Source organism: Cynocephalus volans, chromosome 14 (assembly GCF_027409185.1).
Source record: "Cynocephalus volans isolate mCynVol1 chromosome 14, mCynVol1.pri, whole genome shotgun sequence".
Classification (NCBI taxonomy): domain Eukaryota; kingdom Metazoa; phylum Chordata; class Mammalia; order Dermoptera; family Cynocephalidae; genus Cynocephalus; species Cynocephalus volans.
The window spans coordinates 86,519,543-86,544,750 of NC_084473.1; the positions used below are offsets into that span (position 1 = coordinate 86,519,543).

Below are 25,208 nucleotides of genomic sequence, written 5' to 3' on the forward strand. Positions count from 1 at the left end.
CTGACCACAGAAACGCTGTAGTGCAGGAGCTACCGCTTGCATGTGGTCCGAGGTGGAGCCTGCCCAGGCCGCCCTTGCTCCCAGGCTGGGGGCACGTGCCACGCACTAGTCTCCTGCTTGTCATGAGCTTGGTCAGCTGAGACTCAGCTCAGCGCCGTACTAAGCGTGATATCTGACCCAGGACACTTACAGGAGGACACGGAAGATGTGACCGAACTGCACAAGACTCTTAATACCATCCCCATTCGTCCTAGGAACAATTTAGCAAATTAAATACATATTTTCACCTTTGTTCCTACTTAACTTCGGAAGGTGCCAAGAACAATAAACTTGAGAACTAGAGGAATACATTTAAAATAAGTAGGAAACTTACCAACAAGTTGCATGTGTTTCAGCGAAGGAAAAGAACTAATATTTTTCACGGGTCTACTGTGTGTGCTACGCACTGTCAAGGCCCTTTTCATGGGCCAAAATCTGAGTTCCCAAAATCACTATTTACTTTAGCACTTATAAATTATAAAATAGAACCATGTGTACTGTAACTCAAAGTCATAAAAATGGTATTTTATTAAGTACACATTCAAAAAATTCCTCTAAACTGCTTACTTTCTTACCCCATATTTTAAAAGAATTTATTTATTCATTCATTCATTCATTCATTCATTCATTCATTTTTGTCAGCTGGCTGGTTTGGGGATCTGAACCCGTGACCTTGGGCTGTAAAAGAATTACTTTAAACTGCTTACCTTCGCCCAGAATTTTCCCAAGAATTAGAAGATTCCTGTCAATCACAACATCTTCTAGTTTATTCTGCAGTTCCTCGCTGACTCCCAAGCTATGTACTATAAAAGGAGTAATAGAGTATGTGTAAGCGTTGTCAGTGTGCTTTCTTTCATCTAAACATGATTGAAATTATATTATTTAAAGTCCTGTAACATAAACATTTTTTAAAAAGTTTGTACCCATAATTTCTCCTCCAGAAATGGCAGTAATAAAACATCACACACTTAATTCTATTATGATTAAAGTGAGTAAAATGAATCCTTTCAGGGCAGGACTAATACTGAAGAACTATAAAAACGAGATCCATATTCCTCTTCCCCGTGTGGCAGCAGCAAGAGATCAGATTCACAGAGGGGAGGTCTGCCTTCGACTTAGAGGAAGATAAGTCAATAGGCACTTTCTAGTGGATTATTTACTATTATATCCCTAAGGGCAGGGATACAAAAGAGCCAGCAGGACACCTCCCCTGCCCTCCCATTCCAGGCACGAAGTCTCATCAACTACAGGAAACACTTAGAGAACAAGTTGTTATTCTATACATGATATATGGAACCTTTTCATAACGACATAGAAAGTGCTATATTGAGTACTTTAGGGAACTGGAGTACCAGATATTCTACAATAAGGTATGTAATTTAATAAGGCATATAACAGATATGTGGCATTGACAATAAGTGTTGGCAACGAGAGAAATTAACCAGGAGAGGGAGACCAATTCAGTAACTATTTGTCAAATGATTCCATTTTAGCCATAGCTGAGGCATGAGCAAGCCTTTGTGGATAATTAGAAGGTCCTCCAATAAACGAAATAAATTTATCTAAAATAAAGAATTTTTTAAAAATGCAAGAACAGAGACATACAAATGAAAGTCAAAAAATGTATAGATTAGAAAAGTAAATAATATGGTGAATTTTTATTTATAGCAATCTGTATTCCATCATTCTCATGTCTTTTTTTGGGGGGGAGGGGGCAAACGTCCAGAAGCATGAATTTAGCCATATTTGCATACTTTCTACACTCCTTCTGAAATTATTCACAAACACTGCTACCTGTTTATTCCCGCTGACAAACTAGAAGACCCTATCTCTGATTCAATAAAGCTTTAACCATAATCGCTACAAAGCACGTTGGCAAATCGTCCCGAGTTGGTTGCCAGGAAAACAGGAAATGAGGCTTGAGTTTATGTCCATTGCTTTGCTGTTCCCTTTAAGTCCCTGACCTCTACCCATCTCCTACCACCTCACAAGGTTCCTGTTTCTCTGTGCTTTTCATGGCACTATGGGTCTGTAGCCCCAGTGACTCAACCCCAAGACCGCCTCCAGATTTCCAGTAGACCAGACTGCAAGGATGTGCAGGACAACGTCTGGTTATTTACTTGCTGATTCCTAAAGACATTTTGTACATTAAAAATATTCATTCTTTGACTCCTTTAGCTTTTACAGAAATGTCCATTCACCTGTTGTTCTTTCTTTGCTTTCAATTATTTTAACTTTTGCCAAAAAGGGAATCAAAAGTCGACTTACAGGTGAGTTCAATGGCTCGCCGGCAGAAGGACTTCTTTGCTATGTACTTAACGACTAATTCGGAATCCTCTTCTGTGAACGCATTCCTGCGTCAATGAGAACAAAGACAGCTCACTATAAAAACAGGGCTACAGAGGCAGGCACTGATCCCACAAGGCTGCTACGAAGCTGCCACCTTTTTTTTTTTTTTTTTTTTTTTTTTTTTTTTTTTCGTGACCGGCACTCAGCCAGTGAGTGCACCGGTCAGTCCTATATAGGATCCGAACCCGCGGCGGGAGCGTCGCCACGCTCCCAGCGCAGCACTCTACCAAGTGCGCCACGGGCTCGGCCCGAAGCTGCCACCTTTTAAAAGGGCTCTTCTACAACAAAAACGTTTCCCACTAGGAGAAACACTTGCATGTTTCTATCCTTAGATCTATTTTAGGTTTACCTGGCAACATCAAAACAATTCTGTCCAGGTACCAACAAGAGCAGAAAATACCTGATGAGCTCTCAATGGCCAAAGCTGTAACAATCTGAACAGTGAAATAAAGCAGTACTGGATTATAAGTATAAAATGAATATCTGTGAGCACATACTGATATAAATACGATTGAATAAATGAGGGAGAAGAAACAAGTCTCCTTTGCAGAAGAATTCCAAGTATTTTATGCAGATACTGCCTTCTTAAAGGCAGTATTAAAGTATCTCAACCCGGCAGATACTATCTTAGTCATATGATGAAGGTCGGCGTCAACAGTGGTAAGTCATGTTTATAGTCTGCACCCTTGACACGATGTGATACTCCAGCAGAGGGGATCCCACAGAACACCTGACCAGCACTCCTGAAAACTGTCCAGATCACCCCAGACAAGGAAACCGAGAAACGGTCACAGCCAAGAGGATCCTCAGGAGGTATGACGATCAAATGTAGTGTGCAATCCTGCCTGGGATCCCAGAATCAAAAGGGACATTAAGCAAAAATTAAGGAAATCCGAATGAAGTATGAACTTTAGTTAATGACAATGTATTCATATTGGTTCATTGATTTTAATAAATGTAACATGCTAATGTAGGCTATTAATAATAGGGGAAACTACGTGTGGGTATATGAGAAGTCTCTGTACTATCTGCTCAATTTTTCTGTAAATTTAAAACTGTTCTAAAAAATAGTCTATTTTAAAAATCCATTTAGTCCTAATTTTAGACTAATTGGTGAGAAAGTATTATGAGTTAGTGAGTTTAAATCATAAACTTAGTCTCGCTTTATCTTGAGTATTAGATTTTTTTAAAGAGATAACACAATGTTGAAAATAATGTATATGTATGTAAGGCAAAGCACTGAGAAGTGTGTATGCCGAAATAGTGACTAAGACCATGGATGAGCCCCAGGGTTGCAGGAGGGCTGTACCTTCTACCTTCAACTATTTTAAAAACTATAAGAATGTTACTTTCATAAGTACAAAATAAATGTATTTTCATTTGAAAATGAACAGAAAGGTGCTTCTACAAAATAAACCAATGAGTAGGTCTTGCAGTGAGTACTCATGGGAACTGACTTTAGTACAGACAAAAATAACCTGTTATTAGACTTCCACTTGTGTTAAGCTTCTGCTGAGCTGAATGGTTTCTGGATACAGTTTTATAGTTTATATTTGAAATTGTACTGTAATCCTGTTAATATATTTGCTGTATTCAGCAGCCCACTTTTTGGTAAATTCTGTTAACTTTCAACCCCAAACTTTCCCAGATTATTACAACCAGGGCTGTGTCAGGAAATATCAAAGATCCACTTTAGTGCTAAATTTATGAGTTATTGGAGGCCGAGCTGATAGTAATATTTCAAAAGGTACTGAATTTCTGGGGACTGGGAAGAATAGCGTTACTTGTGCTGTTCCTAAAACTCTTGGCATAAGTTTCAAAAGACAGTGGAGCATCCTTTTGCTACTGCACCCCACTCTTCCAGCATCATCTGAGCTGCACATGCTAGGAGCCCTTACCAGGCCCCCAGGGAGTTCAGGACCTCTGAAGAGCTTGGGCCATCATTTTTGTTGTTTTGTCTTTATTGAACCTACATTCTTGGAATACAACTATGAATCATTCTATAACAATTATTCTTTCAACAACGCTCACCATGAATTCCCACTTGGTAACACAAACTGCATTCTGCCACTAATTCTTGAAGACATCAGCATCTCAAAAGACTCAATATCTCTGAATGCTGAACTGAGTCTAAAAGTCTCAATTCAGAATCATAGCAATTAGAACTAGCAGTGACCTTGGAGTCCATTCAAAGACAGATAATACCAAGGAAGCCTGGAAGTTAAAAGGCTTGTCTAAGGGACAGAATTAATGCTAGAACCCAGGTGTCACAACTTCCAGTCAATGCTCTCCTCTCTGTATGTGCACCATAGGGCCTTTGCATGTGATGCTCTTTCTAGCCGGAATACTCTTCCTCTTTTTCCTCACCTAATGAATACTGCTCTTTCTTCAGATCTTAGCTCAGGTCATCTCTGCAGGGAGGCCTTCCCAGGCTTTCTTAATACGGTCAAATCCTCCTGTTACACATTCTTACCCCTTTATAATATAGAATCTACCACCGTTGCCATTTCATGTTTATTTGTGTGACTGCTTGACCACTGCCTGGCTCCCCATGAACTGTGAGCCCCATGAGGGCAGGATTTTGTTCATCATTATATCCAGGCTACCACAGTGCCCAATGCCTTTGATACATGTTAATGAGCTATGCTTGCAACTTCTGCAGAGGTTCTCTGTCCTTGTTTCATGATGAGCCCACATACCACACTGAGACCACCCTGGGATGTATTTTAGTCAACTATATGTTCAAGATATAGATCAGATTTTGTGCACTTCTTTAAAATAATCATTCTTAGAATTCACATACTAAGATACAATAATTACAAGGATAGAGTTCTAAAGACTGAAGGTAACTGATTGCTAAGACTAGGATGAACACCTTTATGGCCTGGGGTCAGGTGGCTTCCTCACTTAGACCAGTGCCTCCAAAGGTAGCCAGCAGCAAAAGCCAGACCTGAAAAGGGCTCCCCATATTTTTATCTGTAATAATTAGGGTCACTTTTAAGGTGTCCAATAAAAGTCCTCATTGAACAGCAACCCGGTTTGAGTAGTGAAGCCCTATTGATGCTCTTCTCTGTAAATGAGCCCCTTTGGGGGCTGGCTTTTGCTGCTGGCTGCCTTCGGAGGCACTGGCCTAAGTAAGGAAGCCACCTGACTCCAGGACATGCACTGGGTAGGACATGCACATTGGCTCCCACCCGGCTGCAATGTGAGGAGCAGGGCTGACAGGAAAGGCATCATCACTTGGCATAACAACCTCATCCAAACCACTGAGCAAAACATTTTTAACTGGGAAACTTACCCAAACTTTGTCTCCTGGATTCTTTTTCTGATGGACAGAGAGATATATGAAACCAACCCAATCAAAATGAATCCACAGAAGCAGCCAAGGATAATAAGCACAGGCTCCGTGTTGCCAGGTGCCGGAGTTGACGAGGGGGCATAATCTATCCCACCTGGAAAATACCAGTAGACCACACTCAAAACAGCTCTTTGGGATTCAAAATACGTAAGAAACATTGGCTTATAATAGGGAAGAACAAATAGTCAAAAGCTTTTAGAACTTAGTTAAATCTTTTCTCTTTCGTGATCTACAAATGCAGGCAGTCCTCATTTTTTGCAAGCTGAGATCATGTGGAGCGATCTTAACAATCAATGAGAAACGACCTTCATTTAATCATTCCACAATGAATGCACACAGAATATTGAAACATCATGTTGTACTCCATAAATATACAGTGGTTCGTCCATCAATTAAAAAAATAGGAATTTAAAAAATAGTCAATGGGCAAAATCTCTTTATGTTGGCATAACTGTACAAAATAAAGGAAAAAATAGTAAAACTAATATTCACTTGGTACAATGCAATTTAAAATATTAGAGACATTAAGAATTAAAGTGTTATTTCTTTTTAAAAAACCTATCCAGAGTAGTTTGAACAGTGTTTGCCTTCCAGTCATATAACTTATATAGAGAAAAGATATTTTCTGTTTTGGAGAAATACCACTCCTTTCAAAGTTTGGATTAACTCGCAACATTTTCTCTTTTGAGCTTTTGATGTTGTAAAATGTCTCTGAGAACTCCTTCAATCTGAAGCTTTTGCTGGTGTCACCTTCTCTGGGACATTTTCATCCTTTATATCACAACCACTTCATTTATGCCACTAAGTTCCTCAGGCTGCATATCTAGAGTCTATCCCATGGCACGACATCAATGTCCCATGGTCTGCATACAATCAGTTCAAATTCCACTTCCAACACCATTGCTTTTTGTTTCTTTGCTGCACTTTCTTCTTTGTTCACTAATTCCCTCTTTCAATTCTTCATTTTTGTAAAATGTCACGTGGGTTTGTCGCTGACGGACAGGGAGGCAACATAGTCACATGCCCCTGCTAGACGTGCATGAACTGAATGTGAACTAAATGAGGAATGTGCAGTGGCCAACCACCAAGAGACTCTGAGAAGTGGCGTCATCGGTTACCATCATAATGCGCATTTGTTATTTATGTGGTGATTCCTGGACTGAAGAGCTAGTGGAGAAGTTTATGGTTTATGCAATTACAGTTAATATATGATAGTAATTAAAATTTGAAATATATTGTTAGGAAACTGGTGTTATTTAAACTGTGGTGAATGAAATTTATACATACTGGGGCTGTGCAAAGCAAGGACTGCCTATATAGCAAAGCTTTTAAAAAGTTTAGAGAGTTTATTATACATGAGGATGAAAGCTCTGTAGTCTTAAACTCTGATTTTCTAAGCTGTGCCTTTAGAATTAGAACACTGTCTTTGAGTCTCTACCAGGCAGACACACCTTGTGTCCCCATCACGAGTTACTAATGTTCTCTGGGTACTGAGCCCACAGGCTGCAGGAATGTAATATTGCTCCACTTCAGCACTGAAAGGGAGAGCACGTTTAAGGGTCACTGGGAACAGACAGACAAGAACTCATCCATATACTCACAAGTCCTTTCTGCTATTGGGTACAAAGGCCATGTTTGGCAAGAACTTGTTAATGTACAAGTCACGCTGATATAGATGACTGTGCATGAATTTTACGACAGCAGTTTAACATCAAACAACCTAAGGCAGGTCAGAGTCAAACGAATGTGGCTCCACTGCTCTATGGAAGCGAGCACAGCATTTGGGCCACTTGTGGCACCTTGCCCGACATTCCAGCAACATGCAAAGCCAGCATGCATGGCTGGGCAATTAGCTCAATCAGCCCAGGGCAGTCTGAGGATGGTTTCCGTAGGAAACACCTCATGTTTGGTGCAGACCATATCAGCAAGCACATTACCCAAGGCTTGAACTGGTAAAAACATGGCAAGCAGCCCTGCTGAAAACATAGCAAAACAAACACTAGCAAATAAACAGACAGTGCCAATTATAGAGAACTAAGGATTAGCCATACTGCCTGTCCAAATACAGTCATGTATACATCATTTACACTAAATTCAGGGCTGGCCAGTGGTCCACTTGGGAGAGTGTGATGCTACCACCAAGGTCAAGGGTTCAAGATCCCCATACGAGTCAGCCACCAAAAAATAAAATAAAATGAAATAAATTCAGTAAGTAAAGTTTAATTTGGTACTCTGAAAGAACTAATCTTCCTAGTCAGTTATTACTATTAATAGTAATGATAGCAGGAGGACTCATGGGTATCGGTCGTTCTGTGAAGTGTGTTATTATATCGACTATCTTTATCACTGCAGGAATTCTTTCTGGTCCTTAATTTTCATTCATCAGCTGTCCACCCACAGGTTACGCTTTGGCAACCTGTGCACTGCCTGGACTGCCACATTCTATCAGCTGCCAAGGGCCCCAGATCTCACCGTGTGCAGGGATAAATATTTGCACTGGGTCACTGAAAGGCCCGACTCCCCCTTTCGTGATAGCTGCAATCCTCACTGTGCACGTGGCGTTGTGGACTTGAACAGAAATCTGAGCACGGCTGCCATTCTGGCCGACTTCTTCAGAGAGCTCTTTCTGGGGACAGAGAAAAAAAGGAAATGAAACACTGGGGCACCACGGACGTATTGCCTGCTTGCCCAGTTAGTTCCTTCTAAGGAAGCTGAACCACCCTGTCCCAGGGGCAGTGGCCCTGTTTCCACAGTGTGCCTTCCTCATTCAGGCCACAGCCAATGGGTTCAAAAGGCAGGCAGGGACACAGGATGGGCTGGCAGCAACCTCAGGCCTGGGGGCCTTGGCAAACTAGGATCCTGAGGTCATAGAACTTAGAGTGGTCAGTAAAGAAGTTTCTGGGAGACAGGAAGAATGTAGCAGATGCACCCAGATGGCAAGAGCAAGACTGACTCCTCGAGACCCTCATCCTCAGAGCCACCCACAGCACAATGCCCCAGGGTCACACTGTCCCTCGACACTGCCCACCTGCCAACTGCCCTTGAACCAGCCAGCACGAGTGGGCTCCTGTTCCTTGAAATTATAATAGTTTTGACTAATAGCTACATGCACTATTTTTTTTTTCTTTCAGAGTGACAAATGTACAACTTACTCAGCTTTCAAAATGCTGATTTTACTTTTACTTATGTTGTTTTGAAGCCACTGCCACGCAACAGTGAGCCATTAAAACACAGGAAAAATGACCAGAACTAAGTGTTTATACAACTCTTCCCCTTTGTTTCCAAACCTCGACTGGCACAACGGTTCTCTGGTGCAGGAAACTAATTTTTGTTTGGGGCTAGCTGGAAGCCATAGAGATTGTGAAGGCTGAAATGAAGCCCTAGGAACATTCAGTTTTATCACTGAATTTTGGAAATCTGATTTCACAAGGAGAAAGAGAAAAATCAGGTCATGCGGGGCACAGATATCACAGATCATAGATGAACAGCAAGGGCACGGTTTTGGTGATAACTTTGTCCCCGGTCACTCATTCTCATGTCGCTCACTTCTCCCAGAGACTGTGCAGGGTGGAAGCAGCTTAGCTCTCAAGGAGAGGGCTGTCCTGTCACTCACGACGAAGGGGGCACCTGGGCTGGCCATCCTGTGACTGTTTCTAATTCTAAATAGGTAGTGACCATCAGGACCCAGAAATGCCCCCAGACAAGAGATGAAAGGGGGAAATACAACCTTAAAATTTTTTGGTTTTTTTTTCTACTTCACTAAACCTTGAGGCTATAAGATTTGCCATAGGTTTTTGTTAAGTAAACATTAATAATCAACAACCTTTTGAGTATATTCTGGCAATACATTTTTTTAGAAATAGAGCATTTTATTTATGGCAAACCCAGTTTTGAATATGGGTTAGTTGGTCATTCTGTATTTATATTGTGGGGGTAGGTAGGTCAGAACGTCATCAAGTAGAGTAACTTATGGTCCAAACCCACAGTCACAGAGCCCTGTAGTGACCCAGGCCTATAGCTGAGAAATAAATAACACATCTACTCCACAGTTTAGTATCTAATAGGTCTTCAAAGTACAAGCCTTTGTGCCTGACAAGGAACAATGAGCCTGCTTCTGGCTGCATATTTTTTTCCTATAGAGACTCAAATACAATGCATCATTTATGAGTGAAATTATCTCAAAATTAGAGGAAATGCATGACTGGAAAAGAATTAAATGGCTAAAAGAACAGAAATCCTAACAAAAACAAAATTAGTTTTTTGGAAATAAACATAAAAGTGGTTTATAATATCTATTCACTTAGGGCCTATAACTCACTATGAAAACCCAGAGATGTTCCTTTTTTTTATTACCACCTCTTATTCCTTATGTGCATTGACAAATGTAAAGTGCTAACCTTGTGTAAAGTGCTTGGAACAGTGCTCGGCGCAGAGTAAATGCCACCCAAGTGTAGCAATGGCCACCATCACAGCTGTCATCATTCTGAATCTCGAAGCATGGCGGTGATGCTGGCCAATGCTTCCTGGTAACACATTTTGAAAATACGTCTAGAATTATCCCATTTTAGGAGTGAAATTATAATAAATGCTGACTCGTTATTAGAAAGATATATAATACATAGTTTAGTGGAACTTTAACAATTTTCTCTAAGAATATCCTTAAATGACAACCTTAAATATAGTTTTAAAGTGACTCATGTTTTTAAAAATGAATGTAATTTATTCATACTGTTTTAATGCCAAGTATGTTAAGAAATGTGTACCCATATCCATATCCCCAAATATTTATTTTAATTCTGATTTTGAAAGTTATTGAAGAAGTCCATTGAAAATCAGATGCACATAGGAGCTGCCCCATGTGCATTATCTCTGGTGCTGTCAGGGTGCAGACATAAGGTGGGGCCGTTTCTCCGCTGTGAGGTGGTCTGGTCATGAGGTAAATGCCACAGGCCACGTGCATATTTCTCATTTAGTGAGCTTTCAGTTTTCACCAACACAAGGTCCATATCCTCACCGACTTAAAAATCTAAGAGCATCTTTAGGTAATGTGATTTTTAGTGTGATTTATAATGTGGCAGTTGATTGCAACTTTACTTACATATGAAACAAGACACAATGGACCTTGATGATAGGGAAAGTAACAGCACATCTTTGGAAAGACCATTTCTTTTTTCTTGGGTGTGTGGCATTAGAGTTAGACAGGGCAAGTGCAATGGAATTTGTGTTTAGTGATCAAAAGACTTCAATATCCCCAACTACTCTATGGCCCATCTTATAGCCTCAAAGAGCAGTAACACTCAAAGAGCAGTAACACTCAGTGAGGAAGAAACTACCAGATAAAAGTTTCTGTTATGTGACCACAGAGGTGACTTTTCAAAAGGGCTTCAAATTCACAGGCACCAACGCAAAACTCTCTCATCTTAGTCCAAAACACATCCCGCTCTCACTTCTTTCTGCTGGGAGGCCACACTGTGGAATCTGAATGAGACACTGTATTATGAAGAAAGCCAAAGGTACCTGGGAAAGAGTAATGGGCCTCTGAAAAGCACTGGCTTTGGAGTCAACCAGCTCTGCCAATTCCAAGCTCTGTGACTCTGGGGTAGTAATTCAATGTCTCTGAGCTTCAGTTTCCTCAGCTGAAACCTGAAAATAATATCTTTCTCACACTGTTTTTGTAAGGGTTAAATGAGTTACTTTACGTAAAACACTTAGTTCATGGCTTGGCACACCGTAACTAATCAATGGTGGCTGCTACTACCCTTGTATTCAACGAGGTACTACACACTAGGGTCTTCATTCCGTATAAATATAAGGCCCTCTTACAGAATTGGCCTCGCAGTATCTTCCCAGTCTTGGTGCATTAGAGAAAATCATCAAGGTTGTCTAGTTCCCCAAACCAAGAAGTTTATTTGACCCATTCATGGAGTTCACCTCCTTTGCAGGTTTCTCCTCCAGGCAAAACGTACAATCAATCTTTGATTGATCCCTGGGTTTTAGAAGTGGTTCAGATTCCTGTCTTATGAGAACCTTGCCTGTTCTTCATACCTTAAAATAACACCAGCTCAAATGTTCTGCCTTCCACTGAGAGTGAGAGGGAGAAATGAAGAGCACAAGAGGCGGCAGGCCCATGCCAGCATCTATGCACACATCTCTGCCACCATGGCAGAAACTGGAAGGTTCATTAGGATGCAGAGGTCTAGGGTCAATCTTAAGTGCAGATTCCCTGGGTCTTTAAAGAAGTTAGTTCTACATATTATATTATCTGCTATGAGACTTCCTTCTAATATAAGACCTCTACCCTTTACAAACAGAGATTAAACCAGCACTGGAGCTATAATCCCAAAACAATAAGCTCCATAAAAACCACACATATAAAAATGAGTTTCTGTTTAATGTTTGGGCAATTTTGGGCCAGAGTTAAACAGGTTTATTTACTGTAGAACATCAAAGAGGCTTGAACTTGCCAGTGTACACCACGGGTCTTCAAGAAGGGAGGATAATATGCAATATTTTATAAACTCATTTGTTGACTGAACTCTTTTTTATGGAAGGTCTACTGACATTTTATGGGAATGGAGATGGGGTGGGAAACACTCATCCGCACTTATCAAGAGACTGTCACATTCAGAGAAAGAAATTCTCCACCTGGTATGAATGGTGAAGCTGGGTCCATGCATCCAGTTCATAGTGCTATAAATGCCTAAAAAGTAAGTACAAGACCCTTTGTTCAGACAGTACAAAGATGAGCAAGACACAGCTCCAGCTTCAAGGAGAACGGATTACTTGCTCCTTACCTTTGGATTTTGAGCTCTGATTTGGAAGGCAAGGGATATCATGAGGCATAGAACAAAAAAAGTAGACATTTTCATAGAGATATAACAAATGTCCATATAGTATAAATATCAGAAGTTTCTTAGTCTAAAAGTGATATAATATTTGATGGACAACAAAGGTACAAGCCTGTCTTCAGCTTAACTGCAATAACCCACCCAAAGATCAATTCCAAGAAAGTTCTGAAATTGCACACACACAAAAATCCACCATTACGAGTGAGAAATATCTTTCAAAAATACCCAATTCCCCTGCCTTGCGTAAAGAAGAAGTAGCTTCAGTAACAATTTTCTAAACATGGAAGTGAAAGGACAATTTTGAAAGATGAAGGGTGTCTAAGCCTTGTCCTTCAAGATGAAGGGAGTTCAGGAAATCGAGATGATGGATGCTGAGATTTTCTCAAACTTCACTTGGGGCATTGGTTTTGGGCTCCTCCCAGAGTTGGCCATTCTTCAGTGTTCTTATTTGCACCCAGTTGCAGATCATGAGCTCGAAGCTTAGCTGCACCAGAGAATGCTACCCAAAGTAAAGTCAGCCACTAAGTCTTTTGTGGTCACAAGACCATCACGATGCACAAAGTATAGCATGAGTACAATGCAAATGACTTCTTTCTTGGGATGATCTGGTGTCTCTGAGGAGGTAAGTGACTGGAAAGGTCACAGCTCTAACTGTAGTGATACTGTTCTCACTGCAGAGGGGACCGTTCTGAACAAAGGGCAGCAAGAATGCAAGGCGTAGCTGAGTTAATGGAATTTGGTGCACTAGGCTCCTCGGCCATGGTCATTCGTGGGGTTTTCATCACTACTGTCCTTCAGCAAGCCTCAGCTCAAGAGGTCCCCTCTACAAAGGCAGCTTTCACCCACCCTGGAAGGAGAAGGAGGAAAGATGATCGCCTGCAGCACCTCTTTTAACAAACTACTTTGTCTTTTGACTGCTCAAGTGTCTGCTGGTAATCACTATTTTCTTCCAACCAGAGAAAGATAAAATTCCTACTAAATTGAAACCAATGAATACCAAACCTTTATGTATGTCTCCTTAGCAATCAGCACTATAACAAAAAGCCTTTTTCCAAGAGAAGCATTTGATTCCCCCGACTCAGCCAATGGGGACATGCAGTTAATGCAGAGGCCACTTGCACAAACGCCTTGGGACAAAAGACCAGGAAAGGAGAGGCTGCTTTAAATGGGGTTTTTAATGCTACAAGAACACCGTTATCATTTACTGTGATGTAGAACACCATAGACTCTATACCCTCTGCTTTTTCCTCTACTTCCACCACCTACTGCTTCTAACAATCTGTTTCCTGATAGGTAAACTGAGGGAGGAAAAGAAAAAGTATAAATCCCGATTGTCCTTTGGGCAAACAGCAGCACTGATAAATGCAGGATGACATGAGGTTGAAAACTAATCGAAACAAAGCTTAGACATCATCAGAGGGTGTAGATATTTACCCCTTCACTCTGTCCCTCCCTCCTGCCAAGAAGCTGTACTGCTTTTATGTAATGTCTCATAGAAATGCCATAAAGATGCTGACACTTGGATCTATCACCAGGGTTAGATGGATCAGGAATATGACAACGCACAACAAGCATGCTTTCCATGAGCACAGTAAAAACAAAAGAGAGCCGTGATAATGAAGTCAGTGCACCTGACCTTCCATGGATGTTCTATGTCACAAAAGGAGTCAGGGTTTCCTCAACTCTCTTCCTTTCCTAGGTGGAAGGGGGCTTGTCTGGAAGCTGCTCACCCAGCCACACTCAGGAGTCATCACTTAGCTGTCTCTTTACCTCTGTCTTCAGTCCAGAGTTCCTAGCAGAGCAGCGATCTTTAGCCTTCACAGAAATCAAAATCACATGTCCCTCTGGGTTTGATTAGAGTCACACCTAACAAAGCCATTGGAAGAGCACTGCTTATACTTAGGGAGGCAGTCACTGCTTCACACACAGATCCCCTTTGCCTTTTGTTTGCTATTGTGAAATGAAACTAATTCTTACACTAGAGAATCCTTACTGAACAAAAGAGGATCGTGCCAGCCTTAGGTGATAAGGCAGGAGCTATTGGACATATCGATGCATTGCCATCCAGTTCCAAGCACATACACATGCTCAAAATAAACACTGTTGACATTATGATATACATTCTCAGTGGGCAAGAAAACCTCCCTAGAGAGTGGCAGGAGCCAGCTGCTGAGTTACCTGGACAGTCTTTGTAGACCAGAGTTGGTCAGCTCTGGTGGAAAGAAGGCAGATTTGAAGGTTACTCAGACCAATAAACTCAATTTTATTGTTCATCAAAGAAGAATAATATAAGCCATCTTCATAATATATGTCTCAAGTATATTCCTGGGCTCAAACTTTTCATTGGCTCCCTTGCTATGTACCCAATTCTGTCTGCCATGGCCTAACTTTTAGGGTCCTGCATACTGGTGTCAAGATTTCCCAATCCAGCTTCATCTCTCACAAAAGGATTCATGTTCCAGGCTTTCAAATGATCGGGATCCCCTTAAAATTGGCACATTATGACTTCGCTCATGGTATCTTTCCCACCGGAAACTCTTCCATCTTCATCTGTTCAAATGATTCCAAGCTCTGACGGTTAATTTCATGTGTCAACTTGACTAGGTCACAGAGGTGCCCCTAGACTTTATTTCTGAGTGTGTGTGTGAGGATGTTTCTGGATGAGATTAGCACTTGAATCAGTGGACTCACTAAAACAGATCGCCTTCCTCAGTGCGATGGGACTCATCTAATTCTGAATAGAACAAAAAGCAGAGAAAGAAGGAATTCTCCCATTTTCTCCTGCCTGACTGCTTGAGCTGAGACATTAGTCTTCTCCTACCCTTGGACTGAGATCTACACCACTGCTCCCCCAGTTCTCAGGCCTTCAGACTCAGACTGAATCACACCAGTGGATTTCCTGAGTCTCTAGCTTGTAGATGGCAAATTATGGAACTTAGCCTCCCTAACTGTGTGAGCCAATTCCTCATAATAAACCTTTTTAAAAATATATAAATATAATTAAAGACAGTTTATTATTAAACGAGATTATTGACAGATGAGAAGGGATCTACCAAATGAACAAAATTAAGAAGACACTCATGGCAAACAGAACATCAGCCACAAATATTTATGAGGCACCTACTAAATGCCAGGGTTTTCTAACGCCTATAATTTTTTTTTAATGTAAAATGTGAGGGTACTTCAAAGAGTCCACGGAAAAACAGAATTAAAAGACAATACAAATCTGTCCATGAACTCCTCGAAGTACCCTAGTACATAAAGCACACAAAGTCCACTAATCTTATGTGCCCAGCTCAAAGAACTTTTACACAGGTGTACACTGTGTAACCATCACGCAACATCTCAGAAGCTTTCTCACCCATAATAAATCTTTATGCATATGTGTTCTACTAGCTCTGTTTCTTTGGAGACCCTGACTAATACACAAGCCCAGATCAAGTACCACCTTTGCTGGGAGAGGCAGTCTGCTACGGCCCCAAGCATCTTTGCATATCTTTGCTACTTGCGCCAAAATACAAGACCTAACCATACCCTGACTCTGAGCCATTCTGGGACTGGTCACATAGGCAACGAAGTAGGTCAAGGTCATCACAGCATGAATATGATGCACCGGCACAGAAGCTGGGCTTGTCTGTTGCTCGTCATGCAAGGTGTCGAGCCCTTGGTCCTGGGGCCCTCAGCTGCACAACCCACCATCTGAGCCCCTCACATTGACCCATGGGACTTGAGAGCAAGGAACCTGTGCCACCAGGCTGAGGTTCTGCTCTGTGCTGAGCTGTTCTGAGTGACAAACTGCCTTGCTCTGGTCCACTGAGTCTTGTGTCTAATTTTGGCTCCTACAGAGCAGTGCCAGGGCAGCCAGCTTGCTTGCTCAGTCCTCTCCTTTGGAATCTGTTTATCTCTTACCATCCTCTATGAGATTGGCATTGTTCTTTGACAAACTTTTTCAGAAAACAGTTCCCTGAAATTTTTAAGAGGCTATGAATTGCTGGACTGCTAAGCTCTATAGCTCCCTAAGCTTGTGTTGTGATTATCTAGGTAGTCCACACTGTCTTCCTACTAGAGCCTAAATTTCCTACAGGTAAGAGTCAGGTGATGATCAATGATAAGTTCTATACCTATTTACTGAATAAAGGAATGAAATGAATGAATGAATGAGTGAATGAAGAAAGCCCCAAAAGACTCCTTAGAATTTTGTAACTACTCAGTCACCTCTAATTCTTACTACATTGTCTACATCCCACCAAAAGGTGCCTTATCTAACTCAGTGATACTAGGTCTTTTCACAATAAAATGAAAGCTTCTAAAACAGAATTAAGTGAGCAAGTCAAAAGCAGATGGTTAAACGCACTTTTAGGGTTCAGACTTACGGAAGTCCCTGTACTCTGCCACATGTGAGATATCCGGTAGCCCACCAGGTCCCCATCCTGCCGCTTAATTGGAGGCTTCATCCATCTGACGTCCACATTATCACCAGATTCATTCAAAAACACAGTGACATTTAATGGCGCTACTGATGGGGCTACAAAAGGAAAAGGAGAGAAGGATGAGGAACCACAAAGAAAAGCACACACAGATTCATTCTCTTCTTGGTTTCTGAGTGTTTGGTTTTCAAATGTTCTCTGTAAAGCATTCAAATGAAACTAATACTAATAGATTTTCACCCTCTTTGCAAGTAAGGACCATTGAGATGTCATGCGAATTTAACAAGTAAGCCCTTTCAGGCTACTGAAGCCTCAAGATTCATTTCTTTTGTTGAAATGTCACAAACTCCCAAAGTAAAATAACAAAGAAGAGAAAGGCAGGGAAGAAGGCAGTGGTGCTCATGGACTTGTGGGGAAAAAGAACAGACACAACTGGAAGAGTGTTCTCCAACAGAAATCTGTGGGGTGGAAAGTCAACAAGGCTCCTGGAGATCAGTTCTGTGCATCTGAGATGGGCAAGGCAGGAAATACTGCTGAGCTCAGAATGGAGCTGCCATTTTAAAGTCCAGGTGCAGGTTACTGATGGTCTAAATAGAACTAATCAGTCAATAGACTAAAAACTGTGTATATATCAGGGTACTTCAAAAAGTTGATGGAAAGATCCATATTATCTTTTAATTCTATTTTTCCATGAATTTTCTGAAGTACCCTTGTAAGTGTGTGAGTATGTATAAAATAATTTGGGAAACAAGTCAAGATCATTACTATAGCATTTTTCGGGAGAGAGAAACGACTAAACCTATTAAAAATTAAAAATAATATGTACTTTGACCAAGTATTTTATTTCCAGGAATTTAATCTATAGGTGGTATTATATTCACTGTAGCATTAATAGTGACAAAAAAGAATAAATGTAATGCTAAGTCAATAATTATAATATACATTTTGATATAATTTTCAGTGGAATACTCACAACCTGACCACTGAAAAGAATTAGGTATATCATGTGTATTGATATGAAAAATATCCAAGGAGGGGAAATCAAATTACGACAAGGCATATATTTATTCATTTTAGAAATTAAAAAATAAATGTTTATATATAGAAGGAATAAAAATGATGGGCATAATATACACGAAACAGTTGTCTGTAGTTGTCTACAGGGGAGACTAAATTATATATTTCTGATATGTCTAAAAGAAAAACAAAAGGGTACTATAATCCTCTTTGTCTCTGCTGTTTCCAGAAGCAGTAATCAGGAAGTTAGAACGAATTTCAGCTCGGGTCATACAGCTAAACTGTGCCTATGAAATCAGTCACACACTCTCAAATCTGTTGTAGAATTTACGGATAAACATGGCTGACTCAATATGTCTACATGTTTGCCTGAAATCCCTAAAACCTCTCTATGACAACAGTAAGGAATTTACAAGACAGAGTGGCAACTTGGCTCCTAGAACATCAGCAACCATGTTTATATTTCTGGGACAGGGAATAGTAAACTTATTTTCTAGATGAGGTGAGTGGCCACAGAGGAAAGAAAACCAATTTTGACACTTGGGGCTATCTGAACCCAAACGCTTAGATTGCACCCCAATCACCCAACAGTGATGCCTCCAAGCCCCGCCCATGCTCACAGAGGTCCAATCAAATTGCTGATTCTTTACTCTTCCGCAGGAGTAGAGAGCAGATCAGCAGAGGTCTGGGGAAGCATCTTTCATGAATGTTAGGGACCAAACAAACACACAGGACAGTAGGCTCAGGGGAGACAAATACAGAGTAGGGAACTAGAGGAAATGAAAAAACAAATAAACAAAACAATAATTAATACAGCCAAAGAAAAGAAAAGGTTCTCATGATTGAGAACCAGAAAAAAAAACTGTCAATTTTTTGACAGAAGAAGGAAACTTGAAATTAGCAATATAGTAAGTAAAAGAAAATACCTAATAAAAGAATTGGAAGATAAATCAAGTAAATTTCCATGAAAATAGAATAAGAAGGCAAAGAAAAGAGACCATTTTGAGAAAAGAAGATAAAGGCAGCAATGAATGAGGGCCAACAACTGTCTAATATAATTTCTGGGAAAAAACAGAGAGCAGAACATTTTCAAAGAAAAAAAATGTATAAGGCAAAGTCTCAAGACTAAAGTACCTGCATTTCCAGATGCAAAGGGCCATTGAACGCCCATGATGACAAGTGAAACAAATTCTACGTTATAGCTTACGACAGCAACAGTATTAAGGAGAAAAGATATTTTTAAAAACTGAAACTAAAAATTAGTTCACACAGAAAACTAGGGCATCAAAATTCTGCACAGCAACCCATGAAGCTAAAAAACAATGCAGAAATACCTTTAAAGTTTTGAGGGAAAATAATTTCCAACTTAACATTCTGTATTTGGAAAAATTACTAACTCAAGATGACATCAGGACACGTCAGTTCCCATAGTCTTTACTCTTTACACATACTTTCTTTGGAAACTGAGAATGTGCTCCATGAAATGAGGAAGTAAACCAAGAAAGACAAATATCCAGGAGAAGACAACAGAGTCCCCAGGATGTCTCTCAGGGAAGACATGGAGAAAAAAAAAAAAAAAGAAAGAATTAGAGGTAACAGTGCCCAGGCCTAACCGAGGGCCAGGAATAGGGCCTGTTCCCATCAACCAGACTGGGAAATAATAATTCAAGAAGCATTGGGAAAAACACACAGAATGGTCTTGTCTCAGCAGTAAAAAAAAAAAAAAAAAAATGACCCTAAACTGAGCACTGCTCTGATCCTGCGTAATAGATCTGAAAAGCAAGACCAAAACAATTAAACTGTTTCCCACTAGCTTAATTGTGTTGTGAAACAAAACTCACTATTTATGGGGAGGCAAGAATATCTAGCACCCAACCACGTAGAATTCTCAATATCTGTAATCCAATCAAAGATGACCAGGCAAGCAAAGAAATTAGAAACTACTATCTATAGTGGGAATATAAATGAATCAGTTGAAGCCATCCCAGAAATAACACAGATATGAGGAATAGCAAACAAAGAGATTAAAACAATCAAACAATTATAACTGTATTCTATATGGTCCAGAAGTTAAGAAGACACATGAACGATATAAAAAGGAGACAAAAATTACAATGTGAAAGATGAAATATGAACTGGATAGGAATAACTGAAGATTAGATAGTGCACAAGACAAGGTTAGTGAATGTGAATAGAATAGAATTTGAATAGCAATAGGAGCTATCCAAAATAAAATGTAGACAGAAAAGAAGGGGAAGAAATTAACAGAACACCACTGAGTTATGAGACAACCTTAAATAGTCTAATTTACATGTAACTGAAGTCCTTAAAAGAGAGAAGAGGTGGAAACAGAAAAAATATTTGAAGAAATAATGGCCAAAAATTTTCCAAATTTGATGCAAACTACCAATACAGAGACCCAAGAAGTTCAGTGAACTCCGAGCACAAGGAATATAAATAAATTTACACAAAAGCATATCATAATTAAATTGCTTAAAATCAGCGATAAGGGGAAAAACAGGGACAAAAGACCAATTACATACACATTAGGATGACTACGGATTTCATGTCAGAAAAAATGCAAATAAAAAGATAGCGGGGCAACATTTTAAACATGCTGAAAGGAAACCCCCCCCACCAAAATTGTGAACCTAGAATTCTATATCTAGTAAAAATGTCTTTCAAAAATAAAGGCAAAAAAAAAAAATTCACTTCAAAAGTAAAATAAGTATTTTTTCCCCCAGACACACAGACGCTGAATTTCTCACCAGCAGATCCACACTATAAGAAATGTCAAAGAGTCCTTCAAGAAGGAGGAAAATTATACCAGATGCAATAAGGGGTCTACACCTGTATACGAGTCTACACCCATAAAAATGAAGACCACCCAAAATGGTAAATTACATAGGTAAATATGTTTTTCCTTATTATATAAATCTCTCTGAAAGATTGACTGAACCAAAACAACAATGTAGCATGAATTTATAACATACATAAAAAATAAACCACATGACAACAGTAGCAAAAATATCAGAAGGAAAAAAATGGAAGCATACGATTGTAAGGTTCCCATAGTATATACAAAGTGATAGTGATAAGTTAAACACATATGCTATAAATCCTAAAGCAACTCCTAAAAAAAAATAGAAAAAAAAAGAATTGGCTAATAAGCCAACAAAGGAGGTAAAATAGAATCATAAAAATATTTAACTAACCCAAAAGAAGGAAGAAACAGAAGAAAAGGGGAAAAAATTACAGACAGAACAAACAGAAAATATGACGGACTTAAATCTACCCATTTGAACTATCATATTACATTGCAATGGACTAAATACCCCAATTTAAAGGCAGAAATTGTGAATGGATTAAAAATCAATGTGTATTCTGTATCTATATAAAACAAAGTATGTGCTGCTTAGATGGAATAACGCACAAATATAAACATATAATTAAAAGTAAGGAGGAAGAATAAAAATTGCTCCATGTAACCAAAAGAAAGCTAGCGTGGTTATATTAATATTAGATAAAGTAGATCTCAGAGAAAATAATATTACCCAGGATAAAGAAGGCAATTTCATAATGATCAAGTGGTCAATTTATGAGGAAGATGCTGGCCAGTTAGCTCACTTGTTTAGAGCATGGTTCTGATACCACCAAGGTCAAGGGTTTAGATTATCTTACTGGCCAGTGGCCAAAAAAAAAAAGAAAAAAAAGAAAAATTAGGAAGGCATGGTAATATTAATCATGTCTATACAAAATAATAGAGCTTCAAAACACTTGAAGCAAAACCTGCTAGAACTTCAAATAGATATAAATAAATCCACAATTATAACCACAGATTTCAATACCCCCTTTATATAATTGATAGAACAAGTACACAGAAAATGGATAAGAATATAGATTTGAAAAACGCTACCAGCCAACTTGGCCTCGCTGGCATTTATAGAACACTCCACCCAATAAGAGCAGGATAGTGCATACAGAATATTTACCCAGATGATCAAATTCTGGGCCATAAAACGTATCTTAATAAACTTAAAAGCACTCAAGTCATATAAAGTACGTTCTCTGGCTCCAATTGAATTAAATTAAAAATCAATACTACTAAGATCTCTGGAAAAAGCCCAAATATTTGGAAACTAAGTTACACACCTAAATGACTAATGAGTCAAAAAAGAAATTAAACATTTTCTAGAAAGTATTTTAAACTGAATAAACATGGAACTACAACCTACCCAAATTGTTTTCAAATGCTCTACTTTTTCATTTGAGAAAAGAAGATATTTTACAATTTTGGCACTAAGATTTGTGGAAGGATCAAGCCCTCAAAATTTCTGATCCAGACCTTTCCCACCATCTGTATTAAGACTGGGACACTGATTACATGAGGATGGCAGGGCCAGAAAGGGAGTCTGAAGAAGCTCGAGCTCTAAACTGGAGGAAAAACTGTGCAACCCAAAGTTAACAGAGCTGCATCGGTCATTCTAATAGTCACAGAAAAGGAAACATATCTCCAAAATCAAAAGCGACACACAAAAGCAACATGCTTTAAAGATGTGAGCAAAATCTGTTTTGAACAAAATAATATAGAGATAGTAGTACCTACTGCATAGGGTTGCTGTGAGGATGTAATAACACACGCAAAGCACCTAATATGGTCTCTGGCATGTAGCGGGTGCTTGGTGAATGTTAGCTATGCTCACAGCACACGTTTTCTTGAGTTTGATGCTACGAGTAATAACTTTTGTGTATTATTACATTTTAATTAAGAATGACATGTTTCAAAAAGTATGCTGTTATCTTCCTATGTAAAACAAAATGTTGCCCATACATAGTAAGTATAAGTTTTGTCACTAAACCCTTTTAAAGTATAGAAGGAAATATCTTCTTTCCCATTTTCACTGGCCACTTTAATAAAATTCTCCTCTAGACATCAAGTCCAAAGAAAGCAAAGTTCACACTCTAAATCAGGCCACTGGGAAGGGTTTGTTTAATCACATGCCATCCGGGGCAATATTCACTCTGAACCTCTGGAATTACCTCCTTCAGTTGTGCTGGCCAGAATCCAAGGGCTCACTGCAGACCAGCCTATTTCATTCATGCAGGAAACGCCAATGCTGTAATTAGCCAGGGCTTGCAGCTGCTCAATTTGGTACAGATGTGGTGAGGCAGAGGTGTTAAAAATCATGACTGAGCCATTACTCAGTGGATCAACATCCTTGACCTGAAGAAAGAGTAAAGATGTGGACCAGGCGTTAGTAAGGTGGTGGGAATGTTAGACATGGGCAACACACGTGCTCGGGGCATGTGGCCCTTCCTCTGAGCTGAGGGGAAGGACCTGCTTCCTTCCTGGACACACACGAATTTCCCCACCAGCATTAATGTGTGTGACTCATGCCTCTTGAGCCACAGCTGAGGACCTGAGGAACATGCCCACAATAAGGATTCTCACTGTGGCAGGTAACAGAGCAAATAATTGTCATTATAAAGTTATGATGATTATAATTCATATTATATTATAAAGTAAAATAAAGTAGCACCTTCTCTCTCAGAACTACCTCAATTCTTGGTTTATTTCCGCTGTTTTACAGAATATGCAACAGAGACAACAGACACTGCATGAATCTGGCACAGCCTCAAATATTTACTATCTGGCCCGTTAAAGAAAATACATTTCTTTAAATTTCCTCTGTATCCACGGGGAATTGGTTTCAGGACCTCCACGAACATTTTCTACCTGTGGTTGGTTGAATCCATGGATGGGGAACCCATGGATATGAAGGGCCAACTGTATTTCCCAAATACTGCTATAGAAGATGGACTTCTTGATTTTTTTATTTTTTTAATCTGCATTCTTTGCATTCTGTAACCTGAGGATCCCTGCTCTTGCCTTCAGGCTAACTTTAGCGTGTCTTTTATTCTTAACCCCCTTCACCCCAGAAATTCAACTCCAAAAGCATACACACATAGTAGATTTTATGGCATTTGGGGGGGGGTGGGAGATATAGGAAAGAGTGGTTTGCATCTCACCCAGCAAACTTTTCTCCCAATCTCCTTTAAATGTACCTCCTCACCTTTCCCTCCATAAGCTCCACCAGTCTCTCCACACCCTCTCCCAATCTCTGTATGCATAAGCAAGAGAGGGGGATTCCCAGCAAAAATCTAGTCCTAAACCAAACTTTTACCTTTTTCCTTAAGCATACCTCCTGTCTGGGAATGGGTCCAAGAGAGAGTGTAGGGTTTTTTTTCAAAATTTCTACAATATGTACTTCAAAAAAGTTCATGGAAAAATGGAATTAAAAAATAAAATGAATCTTTCCATGAACTTTTTGAAGACACTTCATACTTATAAAATCAGAAAAGACAAAATGGTATCAGGTAAAACAGAAGCAACCAGAAACAGTTTGGGAAAAAAAATTTTCACCCACAGAATGTATTCCTGTGAATAATGGGCTTGCAATTATTGGGTATGGATACACATTGCTGTCACTTTAGGATATGTGTGTTTGATACTGAGTCCAAGGGACCATAAACAAACATTTTGGCATTCCAAATCCCCTGGTGGATACCATGAGGGTGGTACAGAGGCTGAGTTTCACCTCTCTGATCCTGTGGGTGACAGGAAGGTACCAAATGGCCTGAGGAACCACCAGAGGAGAAATAAGAAGCTGTGTGCTTATCTTGGTGGTGACTGTTAGCAGAAATTACTTTTTGTTTTTTCACGTTAGACTATGCATCTACTTCCTGGTGACCAACCACTAAAAGTAAGGTGGAGGAAACCTTTGGCTGTCTGACCCCACCCTGTTTCCGGAGCCATGTGAGAAGCATTTCCAGGCACAGGGACATTCTTTGAGAGGACGTTCCCCAAAGATTACGGAATTCCTTATAACAGCCCTTCTCAGTGGGTCCTAGGGGAAAAGAGGGCATAAAATGGCAAAAAGTACGTGGGAGAGATAAAAATAGAAATGGAATATGTGGCCCAAAAATGGGTGAAGAAAGGAACTAACATCAGGAGCAAAGGAAGTGACAGGGTGTGCCCTGCTAGTGTGTGGATCTGAATCTCATCCAAAACATTCATTTGTTACCAAGTCAGAGTTTAAAATTGTAATGAATTATAAAACCATACTTGGTCCCTTCAGCAATGGGAATACATTGTTAATTACCAAAATA

At 39.8% G+C, this 25,208-nt stretch overlaps 1 protein-coding gene across 1 annotated transcript in view; it reads right to left on the reverse strand.

Annotated features, from left to right (window-relative positions):
- Positions 1 to 25,208, reverse strand: part of MERTK (MER proto-oncogene, tyrosine kinase) — a 92,177-nt gene that overhangs the window by 25,635 nt on the left and 41,334 nt on the right. The window contains exons 9-14 of the mRNA XM_063077814.1: positions 23,079 to 23,262; positions 16,968 to 17,119; positions 8,219 to 8,372; positions 5,687 to 5,840; positions 2,308 to 2,393; positions 747 to 842 (exon numbers count right to left, since the gene is read on the reverse strand). Coding sequence (XP_062933884.1) covers positions 747 to 842; positions 2,308 to 2,393; positions 5,687 to 5,840; positions 8,219 to 8,372; positions 16,968 to 17,119; positions 23,079 to 23,262 — 826 coding nt within the window. The remainder of the gene's footprint in view (positions 1 to 746; positions 843 to 2,307; positions 2,394 to 5,686; positions 5,841 to 8,218; positions 8,373 to 16,967; positions 17,120 to 23,078; positions 23,263 to 25,208) is intronic.